Source organism: Lissotriton vulgaris, chromosome 1_1 (assembly GCF_964263255.1).
Source record: "Lissotriton vulgaris chromosome 1_1, aLisVul1.2, whole genome shotgun sequence".
Lineage (NCBI taxonomy): Eukaryota > Metazoa > Chordata > Amphibia > Caudata > Salamandridae > Lissotriton > Lissotriton vulgaris.
The window spans coordinates 1,900,489,244-1,900,501,842 of record NC_141685.1 but is presented as its reverse complement, the minus strand read 5'-3'; the positions used below and the strand labels follow the sequence as shown (position 1 = coordinate 1,900,501,842).

The following is a 12,599-nucleotide window of genomic DNA, read 5'->3' as shown; positions in this document are numbered from 1 at the left end:
AGACCAGCAAAGAGTCCCTACGGGATCCTGGGGCCGGTTTAGAAACCGAGCACCGGTAACATTCTCAGAATCCTCAGTTGAATCGGAAGGTTCGGAGGGATCAGAAGGCCCTAGCACCTTCACTGGTACAAACCCCCATTTTTTAGGGAGAGGCCAGCCCAGGAACACAGACCCCCCACGAGGGAGAGGGAGAGGGAGAGGGAAGGCACGATCCAGACCCAGATACAACTTCCCCCCGGGGGAACGCCAGACCAGGAACAGATACTACCAATGGGGCTACCAATACTAGACACTATGTCAGTACCTAATACTAATCTGGAGACAATACCAATATTTAATCTATCTCAGCACCAGTTAAATTCAACAGACATAGCTCTTCTCAGCAGAGGGCTATCATTTGTGATTGCTGAAAAACCGAACTGGTTTAACATCCAGTCTGAAATCATGCAATTTTTTAGAAAAGTGAGATTGCAGACTTTCTTTAAAGACCGCGAGGGCCCTAACAAGAATGATGCCACAGGCTTACATCCGCCCTCAACATTCAATCCTTCCAGTGGAACTATGCCACCAGAAGTGCTTACCTTCGAACACCTGGTGTTACGTGATCTGGGGAAGCTGAAAGATAACTACAAATTCACACCCTATAACATCAGCAAAGAGGAGAAAAACAGCTTGATTAGACTAAAACAAAACAGTGAAATTGTCATAAAACCATGCGACAAGGGTGGCGGGATAGCCATCCAAGACCGCACCACTTATGATAATGAAATCATGCGTCAAATCAACAATAAAGATCACTACGAACAACTAAGGGGTAATCCCGTAAAAAATATAAGTGAAACAATTCTTTGTATCACCCAAGAAGCACTTGACCAAGGATTCCTAAGTAAAAATGAATTCTTATTCCTGAACAACAAAGACCCACGTACCCCGGTACTCTACACACTTCCAAAAGTTCATAAAGATATAGAACGCCCCCCCTGGAAGACCAATACTCTCAGGCTGCGGGTCAGTTGTGGAACCCTTGGGCAAATATATTGATTTTTTCATTAGAGACTTGGTTCAGGACACTGTTGCATATGTTAAAGATACCACACACCTAATTAATCTCATTGAGTCACAGCCATTCCATCCTAACAGTGAAATATTGGTGACTCTAGACATAGTCACTTTACACGAACATCCCCCAGGACAAGGGAATCAATGTAATCAAAAAACATTTAAACAACCGTCCAGCACCACACCGAGTACCAACAGAATTTCAAATCAGTCTTCTTGAAATAGCTCTAACCAAGAACTACTTCCTATTTAAAGACACCTATTACAGGCAGTGCAAGGGTACTTCTATGGGGGCAATTTTTGCCCCCAATTTTGCGATTCTTTTCGTGGATGAACTAGAAACAAATATCATCCTTAATTAAACAAATCCCTTTCGCGACCAGATAAAATCATGGCACAGGTACATCGATGATGTCCTCATGATCTGGAGTGGCGAAGAAGAAACATTACATAACTTCTGCACATGGTTAAACACCAACCAAACAGACCTGAGATTCACCTACTCACACAATAGACATCAAATCGACTACTTAGATGTAACCATTAAATGTGAGGATGAACAACTGTACACCACATTATTCCGTAAACCCACGGAACGCAACACCCTCTTGCAATATCATAGCGCACACCCCAGGGCTCTGAGGGACGGCCTCCCGTATGGTCAATTTCTGAGAATCAGAAGAAATTGTAAATATAAAAATGATTTTTTTCACCGAGGCAGAAGTTCTCTGCAAAAAATTAACTGCTAGAGGCTACCCCAGAAAACTTGTAGGAAGGGCTATGAAAAGGGCTTGGTATACACACAGGGAATACTTGCTTGAACCCCACCCTAAAAAAGCCTTATCAAAAATTACCTGTGTGACTACCTTTAACACAGCTAGCAATAAACTCACCAAAATTATTAAAAAACATTGGAATGTACTAGACCCCTTAGAGTTGAACACCGGTCTTCCCCTCTTTTCATTTAAAAGAGGTCGCAATCAAAAAGACCAGCTTGTGAGAGCAGCCAGCTACCCAATCAAACACAACACAATTGAAACAAGACTGAATCTGCCACGAGTCTTAGGGCATTTTAAATGTAATAAGTGCATGGCATGCGAATTCACAACGAACACTAAAGTATTTGAGTATGGAAGCTGTAAGCACACCCTTAATTTTTTCACCAATTGCAATTCTAAAAATGTTATTTACTGTATTGAGTGTCCCTGCAAATTGCTTTACATCGGACAAACAACCCAACAGATAAAAACAAGAATATCTCAACACAGGAGCAGGATCCGCTGCAAAGTGACAACGGCCCCCTTGGTTGAACACTTCCTCGAACTGGGTCACTCCGAAAATGACCTGAAGTGGCAGGTTATTGACAAACTTGTGCCAAATACAAGAGGTGGTAATCAACAGACAATTCTGAATCGGCTGGAATGCAAATGGATTTTTAATTGCAAAACCATTGAGAAAGGACTCAATTCTCTTGATGAATGGTATATGTGCACCTGAACTAATACAAGTGGTGGTTTATTGCATAACCCTTGAGAAAAAGACTCATTACGTTTACTGACTGTAAGATGTGCACATGAACTCTCATAATAAGCTGTACACCCTTGAAAACAAGACTCATTACATTTACTGACTGTAAGATGTGCACATGAACTCTCATAATAAGCTGCACACTAATGTTCATCCCAAGAAACTACATATTGCACCATTGGCTTAATGTTGTGCTTAATAATTTGTTGTAAGGATGAGAACGTGTAATGAAATCGTAGCGCTACAACCTTTTTGCTAGAATGTCCACAATTATACCGATCATTAATATCAATATCCAATCATAAATATCAGTTCTACAAAAAGCTGTGTTCAAATTCCGAGCCATCTCCTAAAAAACAGTCCAGCGCATGTGCCAGTGTAACACACTACTGTGCCCGCGTGCGCGCCAGAGACTCATTGCCACGCATGCGCCGCTCTCACACACTACCGTGTCTGCGCGCGCAATCCCGCTATTAATGGAGGCGTGTGCGTTACTCTCCGTTGTGAGCAGTTACTAGCGAGGCACTCGGACCACCTTCCTGCCGCACCGTTACGCCAGAATTAAGTAAGTAAATCCCCCCGCCTTGCCCTCTTGCTCGTAATTCTTCTTGACTTAATCTAGTTTTTCGTACGTACTGACAAACTGCCTGTCTAGTTTCAGGCTTGTATACCAAATATCGCCATAGCGACGACCGCGCCTGCGGAACGTTTAAATAAACAAGTAAGTTGTCTTGTCGCCCTTGTACTTAGGCCTTCCGAATCTATATCCTTAATAACCTACTCCCATTGTTTTTATCCTTTAAGCACAAGTAGGACCCTCGTCCAAATTAACAGTGACAGAGCGCTACTTGGTTCTTTGGTTTCCTACCATTTGAAAAAATTCAGTAAGTTAGTCTAAACCATTTTTAATTTTTAATGATTTAAAGGTCACAACTCGTAAATTGTCTCTCAATTACCTTGCCTATAAATCCCAGCAGGACACTGACCTATCGCTACCCATTGAAATGATTGCCCCTAACCTAAAGACTATCACTGAAATTTAATTTAATTTAATTTAATTTTGGAACTGCATGTTCCTTAATCCAGGCTACTAGTCCTTGACCAATACAGTGGCGTCTACCATAAAACATTAAACATTGAAACCTGTAAGTTAATCACTACTGTCACAATCTGGCATTACTTGGTTTTAACTATTTTATATTGCCTTCAGATTCCCTCTGGAAAGCTACAGCAAATTCAGTCACCCTGCCAAATAACCCTGATAACGCACTGGCAAGGTACTGAAAATTGAGACATCTATTTAATTAATTAATTTGTGCATGTTTTCTTAAGTAGTCTTGTCCCCTCTGATTAATTATGCGCAGCACACTATAGGTGAGGCAGCTATGCGCCCCTTTTTACTTTGATAAAATATGCATGAAAATGACATAAACATGTGCATGAGAATCCATTTATTCCCCGGGAGCACATAATTTGCTGAAAGTTCAAGTATATCTGTAGGTAGATAATAATTTTTTAACTCAAACCCATAATCTTGCAGTTTCAGGAGGCTCAACAGTCCTGATGATGATCTAGAGTCATATGGATCGAAACGCCGTCGACCCACCCAAGGAAATACACTCGTTTCATTGTATATATTTGTTGTGTTTTTAACCTTGTTGTTGTTGTGTGACAGTTCGTTCACTTTGATCACTTATGTCACGTCCTGCACCTTATTATTCACTTGAGTACCTGAAATACAGTATAAAGATTTGTGTATATATAAAAAAAAGAAAGAGTAAATAAAAGTTCCTACCTGTACCTACACCTTTCGCTCCCTAGCGTTTATTAAATACTCGCTTTTTCACTTTTTCCTTTAGGACCTTATTAGGCCTACCCTGAACCATTGTTTCTTAAAAATACATTTCTACCCCAGGTTCGCTTTATGGGGTCCCCTTGTTTCTAAAAAACACGCATTGCTAGAGTGTGTCACAAAAGTGACTTAAGCCCCATGTGAAAGAACCTGTGTCAGTCTTACGCCTGCTGTGAGGCAGGCGTAAGAAATTGACGCATTTGTGTCCTAGAAGTGGCGCAGTGAAATCTCATAGATTTCACTGCGTCACTTCTACGACCCTTTCTTGCGTCAATACGCCCCCCCTTGCATACATTATACCTAGCGCAGGTATAATGTGGAGCAGGGGTTTACAAAGTGACGCATCTACTTAGATGCGTCACTTTGTAAATATGGCGCAACAAGGCGCATTTTTTACGCCACTGGTGCATCACCAAAAGTGACGCACCAGTGGCGTAAAATTGACGCACAGCCTCATAAATGAGGCCCAATATGTGCCTGGGCTCTCATCAAGAGGCAGCTTGCACCGTTTCTTCTGTTAGAGCCGCCTAAAACAGAACCAACTATTAACCATGAAAGTCGGGAGAGTAAATGGCAAAATGGCCTGAGCTGGCGACTTCAGAGCTGGAAAACTAGGTTTGAGTCTTGGCATCGGCTCAACATACTGTGATTCTGGTTAAATAACTTAATATCCCCATAAATTAATGTGTACTTAACTGGTGCTCCTGAAACGAGCCTGTGTTGTTGATTAAGTACTCTCAGCACCGGAAACCACTGGTTTAAATTAAGGACTAGTTGCAACCTCCTATGGTGTTACTGATTTAATCTATATGAAATGGAACCTAAAAAGATCAAAACCACAATAAACAGATTTAAAAAGAAAAATCTCTCAGGCCAGCATACATGCCCCTGGCAGAGGTTTTACTGAGTTCAGCAATTCTGGAGGTTACCTGTCAGTGTGCCTTTGAAGTGTGTGGTCTCATGGAGTTTCTGGGTTCTCAGAGGCTACTTGGCAAACTGGTTTATTGGAAGAAAAAACGAGTATTACTGAAATGTTAAATTGTATCTAATTTGTACCATGAAGATATATCAGGGCCCATAACAATGGCTTTCCTATAATGAAATGCTAAATATCTGTATATTTTTAGTAATTTTCTTAAATTGTTGATAATGGTGAAAAGTGTATTTTTTACTATTAAACATTTGGTTTCAGTAGGTCTCTCATTATAAAATTGCACAGCACATTTTTGTTATAAACATTTTTGGTGGAATTGTGGTTTTTGGGGTTAGAGTCTGGTGGTACAGAAACTATTAAAGGTGCCTCCAACCTATGGGGTCTTGGCCAGTGTTAGAGGGTTATTTGACTTTTGTTATCTTTTCTAACGTTTACCTGCTTTAATTTGCAAAAACCGTTAAAGAGTGGCCTCATTGGTTGTTCCAAATGCCCCCTTATATATATTTATAATTTTGTACATAGCATTTTGATTTCCATAAATTATACTACTTTTCCTTTTCATAGAAAAACACACTGACCAGTCACTGATTTATGGAATGGTATTTGTTGTGTTGCTGAGTTCTGAATCTCTAGCTCACACCACCTCCCCGAATAAGCTTTGGACTACTCTGACACATTACCCCGAGAGCCAAATGCTAAAAAGAGTACTTGCTCCCCAGTTTAGGATGTCTGCAGTACAGGTATACCAGGACACCAACATCAAACGGCCCTCGTTGTTACAGTTGGGAACAAGTAGCTTCTGATTGCCATTATACCCTCCAATTCAGATTTCTCAGAGATCAGAATAATTGGTTGTTTGCTTGAAGGGAGGTGCATTGCCTACCCGACCATTCTATCATCAGCCCTGGATTGATGTCTGAACAATGTACTACCATGTTTTAGTGCCACTGGGTCGTTTATTTAAAGAAAAGTGTACAGCCTAATATTAATATTATATGAACATGCAATTGTTTTTTTCCCCATTTTTGCAGTGTTCCGTGACCTGTGGAGGGGGGACACAGCAAAGAGATGTTCACTGCCGTCTAAAAGGCTATGGGAAAGTCCATGATTCATTGTGCAACTCTCTCTCCCGGCCAGATAGTAAAAAGCACTGTTGGTTACCTGACTGTGTGCAGTATCATTGGATTGCTGATGAATGGCAGGAAGTAAGTGTTTTTCTAGCACATATTCTCATATCTAATCATTTACAATATGTTCTCTTTGGAACCTTTCTTCTGTTATTGGAATATGCCCAAATGAACGGGACAAAAAGAGGGAGAGATGGAATATAAACTCATGAGCATATATCCTGTGTCTTTCTTCACTGTATGGAAAGCGGTGAAAAGAAAATTAAAGAGAGGTTATACATAAAGGGGCCAATGGCGTTGTGTACTGTGGTGATGCATCAAATACCCTGGTCAAAGTGTGTTTATTCATACTTAAAACTTGTGAATGTTGGGTCGTAAGGTGTTTACAGCTAAACTTTCAGGAATCATGTGTACACCTTAGACAAGGAGACATGCAATCATTTTTTTAAAGTTTTAAATAGATTTTATTGGATATAAATATAAAACATATTAGCAATAAAATACAATATATAAATGTAATATAATGCAAATATTTTATGAAGGAGAAAGAAACAGTGAGAGGGGAGGGGGGGGGGGTGAGAGAGAAGGGTATATCAAATAACATAACTGATCTTGTACTCAAAAGATAACAATTAGATTACATTAATACTCTAGAAGTAACTTATGATTATAACCGAAATATAAAACACAATAAATAACAGAATAAATACTCTTAACTTCAAGGAGGTTTGGATACTTCAGTGCAAGGGGTATGTAGAGGTAAGGATTTAGCAGATGCGTTTAGGAAATTAGTAATGGGTAACCATAATAAATCTCTTTTTAATAGCAAGTGTAATTGGGTGAACATAAGCCCTATCTAATCTGTGTTTATAACAAATTCCATTCCACCAAGCTTGGAAAGAAACATTCGAAGAGTTTTCCCATGACTTAGGGATTTGTTGGAATGCTACAGCTATAAGCAAATCAACAATGCAGATATTAGGAGCGGAGGAGGACCATACCTCTGAGATGCTGCCTAGAAAAATATGGGAAAAGGAAAAAGGAATATGTGAGAGGAAAATGTTGTTAATTTGTTGCCACACTCTGATCCATAAATCATGAATAGATGGACAAGTAAATAACATATGTTTTAGGTCTGCTACTGGAGACGAGCAAGACCTGCAGGTAGAAGGGATAGTGGGATCAATATGATGTAATTTAGCCGGAGTGATCAAAAGTCTATTGTATATATAAAATAAAGTTTGGGTCGTATTTGCTTCTCTAAGAGAGATCCTTATATTGGTCCAAATTTTGTTTCACTTTGAAATAGAAAAAGATTCATCTAAATCTGCCCTTCAGATTAATTGATGCCCGTGTCTTTTACATATCCAGGAATCAATATCATAGCAATTCCTGTATATGCATTTAAAGTTGATGGATGGCTATTTGAACATGACGTAGCCATGTGTAAAACTTTAAAATGTGTTTTAATTTTTAAAGTCCCAAAGCTGGATTTTGGTTTTGAAAACAAAAAAGCAGTGAACCCCCTAGCCATGGGAGTTTTCCAACTTGACCAACCATACTACTCATGTTTTGCACTTATCACTGCCTCTTACCCCCATATTTTCACTCAATGGTGACAGACAGTGAAAACTTTCTATTTTGTCTTCCCACTCTAAATAGGACTGGTTGATAAAAGACAAAACTTCAGTTGGCCATTGCTCTGTTGGACTGTCAGAGGTGTATCTCAACGGCAGAGATGGAGTTGTTTCCGCCGTAGATATATTGAAGTTCTGCCTAACTACAAATGAGGTGGATGGACATTTACTTTAGTAGAAACAGTACTCTGTCACCATTGCGATGGAGTATCCTCCTGCCAACTCTAAATCGAGCCTTTAGTTTCATATTTGTGGCCCCATTGGCAGATCTTGTAAACAATACTCAAGGTCCTTGTGTGGCATTCAGTGCTGCAGATGGAATTGTGCCCTCAAAGATTTGATATTTCCGATTCCAGAACTTATAAATTCTGATACTCCTTTAAAGATGGTTGATCTCATCATATGTGATGACCACCTCAAACATAGATTGTCTGCGTTAATCTCATATTTGTAAGTTCATAAAATTCATGCATTGTCAACAAACAGCCTTAGACCATATATCTAGCTGGCACGGCCTCACAATCAGGATGCCAGGCTAACCATGTCACTGAAACTGCACTGATCGCCACCACAGATGACATCAGAACACTCCTCAACCATGGAGAAACTGTGGCCCTGATCCTCCTCAACCTCTCCAGGGCTTTCAACATCATCTCCCACAACACCCTATTCAACATACTGTACAACATAGGCATACAGCAAGACACCCTCAAGGGGATCGCCTCCTTCCTTACAGGATGCACAAAGAGAATCTGACTGCCTCCCTTCACCTATGCAATCAAAGACATCATATGCAGCGTACCGCAAGGATCGTCCCTCAGCCTCACCCTGTTCAACATCTACATGACCCCACTCACAAACATTGTCATATCCCACGGTATCAACATAATCTCCTACACAAACTACACTCTACTGATCCTCTTGCTCACCAAGGACCCTTGCAATGCCAAAACTAACTTCTGTGATGCCATGACCAACGTAGCCAAATGGATGAGAGACATCTGCCTCCAACTCTAGTTAGACCAAACTGAAGAAATGATCTTCAGGAAGAACACCTCTGCATGCGACCGCAGTTGGTGGCCTGCAGAACTCAGGCCCGCACCCACCCTGACAATGACTGTACAGAAAAGCCTGTTTGAAATGAATATGACTTGTTATTTCGCATACTATTACTTCGCAGCTTTTTACTATGAAGTTTGTACTTTAGAAATTACAATTACTACGCATGTTTTTTGTTCGCATACCTTTACATTGCAAGTGTAAATGTATGCAAACTAAAAACTTGCCTAGTAATGAAAACAGACATTTACCCCAAAACTACACTAAATACTAAGTACAAATACACTACCCTACACATATCAAACTCTAAAACACTACCCAAATCCCCAAACATTACACTACACTACACAAACACAACAACACTACCCTAAATCACTACCCCCTGCAGGACCCTCCTCCTTCCCCAGGCCCGCTCCCTACACTCAATCACTACCATGCATGACCCCTCAACACTACGGTAAACCCTACATTACCCTACACTACACAACACCACACCACTACCCTAAACCCTAGAACACTACAACCAGCACGACCTGGCCCCTACCCCCGTCCCGTCCCTACACTGAAACACTACCCTTCACGACCCCTGACACTACCCTCAACCCAAATACACTACTCTATACTAGACAAACACAACTACATTGCCCTAAAAAACAACCCCCAGCACGACCCTGCCCCTATCTCCTGTCCTATTCCTACTCCCAAACACTACCCTTCACGACACCCGACACTACCCTATACCCAAATACACTACTCTGCACTACACAAACACAACAACACTACCCTAAAACCTAAAACACTACACCCAGCATGACCCTGACGCTACCCCCAGTCCAGTCCCTACACTGAAACACTACCCTTCACGACCCCCAACACGACCATAAACACAAATACACTACTCTACACTACACAATTACACTACCCTAAAATCTAATACACCACACCCAACACAACCCTGCCCCTACCCCCAAGACGGTCCCTACACTGAAACACTACCCTGCACACCCTCACACTACCCTAAACCCGAAAACACTACCCTACACTACACTAACACCACAACACTACCATAAGCCCTTAAACACTGCCCCCAGCACGACACTGCCTCTACCCGCATTCCTGTCCCTACTCCCAAACACTACCCTTCAAGATCCCAAACACTACCCTAAACCCAAAAACACAACTCCTACAACACAAACACAATTACACTACCCTTACCACAAAAAGACTACCCCCTGCACTACCCTCCCCCTACCCTAAACCCTTAAATACTACACAGCCCCTCTTACCTCTCTCTCCTCGGTTCCTGCCTTCTCACGTTACACATCAATCAGAGGCAAATTAACCCAAATATGACTCGTTATTTCGCATACCAGGCCCACAAGGTAATGTGGAGCAGGAAGCACACAGCGCAGCTAAACTAACTAACATGGTAGTGTGCAGTACTTGGTCATAAGGCAATGTTAGTCTGGACATTTTCTTTTTATTGTTATCAAAGTGCACGTGTGCTGTATGCATATCTACATAGCTGGATGCATTAAGTGCATAATATATCATTATAATTTTTGATCTAAGTGATTTTTTGGGATCAATTTTACATCTTAGTAAGCTGATCTATGTAATCTGAATTAGAGACCTTTGCTCTTGAAAGTGAAATCTATTGAAAAGGAACGCACTTCTTCTGACAGTTTTTAGTTGTATAGCTCTGATTAGGACGTCAATTTTACCATTATTTAATTTTGTTTTTGCCACTGCTCCTAGTATCTTATATTCAACTGTAAATGCCTCTTCACTGTTGTGATGAAACAGAAGCATGTCGAAGCGGAAGCGTGTCTGTTTACACACAACGATGTGGATAGTCTTTACTTCTCATGCGTTACAACGCATGTGATGTAACAACTTGCATAGTAAAGGCTACGCATTGTAACATCGCATGCATTATAACGCTTGCGAAGTAATGGTACACGGTGTAACAGCCGCGTACTAATGGTTGTTTGCAGTTTGAAATCCCTACTATATATATATATTAACAGTTTTTTTGTAAAAGCGGTGTACACTTCTGAGTAATTGACTTACTGATTGAGGGGGCGAAACCTTTCTAAAGCAGCAACCACAATTCTTTCTTCTCAGGTTGAAGTCAAAACTAGCTACTAAATTAACCTGTGCTCAACCCTTGCGTAGCTTGGCACAGAGCAGTCAGGCTTAATACTGTAGCAATGTGTAAAGTATTTGTGCTATACTTCAAACAGTAACATGGTGCAAACACACCACAAAGGAGCCCACACAGAGCTAGAAAAATAGTGTATTTTTTAATAAACAAAACCAAAATCACAAAAATGCAATCCGTAGCACACAAGATATGCAAATTGAAGAGTCCATAACAAGGGCAAAACCAGTCCTAGGTTGCTGGTGTTCTGAAACAGGGAGGGCCTGGCAGTTTGGGATAGACTGTTCTTATGAGGAACAGGATCAAGACTGATTTGCATATGGTTTGGTCCAAACTAGGGTGGCTTGGTGGGCGAAACACAATAGATTGAGATGTGGCCTGAGTGATTCCCAGGGGCTGAGATTAATTCAAGCATGTTATCGGCTCTTCACCTAAGTATCGCTTTGTTCTACAGTGAGCCCGGGACTCAGGTCTGGGCATATCCGATGCACTGAAGCCATCAAATGCAAAAAGAATGTGATGAATGGAATGCTTGAATTAATCTCAGCCACTGGCAAACCAAATATGTAACAGCCCAACACACGACAAGGGTGCAACTCTCGACCTAATAATATCCAAAGTGGACTCCACCCAGCTCGACTCAATACTCCCTTGCAACTGGTCTGACCATCATATCATTACATTCCAGATCTCGGAAACCATTACTTGACTCCTTACACAACCCCTGAGAACCAAGATCTGGAAGAGAAACCTTAAAAACTTCGGATCTGACCTCACATCCCTTGATAACTCAAACCCTCTCAGTCCCTCGGAAGACCTGGCTGATGTTCAGGAGCTGACAAGTCACTACTTTCACTCCATGAACAAACTCCTAGACAAAATTGCCCCATTGCAACTGAAGAGAACCTCCTCAAAAGACTCCAAACCATGGTACGACGGGAGGCTAAATGATGACAGACGCTCTCTTAAGTAATCGAACGATGCTGGAAAGCTACACCCTCAACTGACCTCCTCAAACTTCTCAGAACCTCCAGAAACACTTCCTTTAGAAAAATCAGAAAATCTAAAACCGATTTCTTCAGGTCTCAACTAGACCTAGCCAAGAACCGCCCCAAAAAACTCTTCGATCTTATCAAAGCCCAAACCAAGATCCTACCTAAGGTCCTTAACACCAACCCTCTCGCTATTCCCACTTGTGATGAATTTGCCTTCTTCTTCGCCTCTAAGACAGAACCCATTA

The 12,599-nt window shown here is 41.1% G+C and overlaps 1 protein-coding gene across 1 annotated transcript in view; it reads left to right on the top strand.

Moving 5' to 3' along the window:
• ADAMTS20 (ADAM metallopeptidase with thrombospondin type 1 motif 20) overlaps nucleotides 1-12,599 on the top strand; it is a 1,033,120-nt gene that overhangs the window by 851,634 nt on the left and 168,887 nt on the right. Inside the window, exon 27 of the mRNA XM_086919514.1 lies at nucleotides 6,404-6,577. Within this exon, the coding sequence (XP_086775640.1) occupies nucleotides 6,404-6,577 (174 nt within the window). The remainder of the gene's footprint in view (nucleotides 1-6,403; nucleotides 6,578-12,599) is intronic.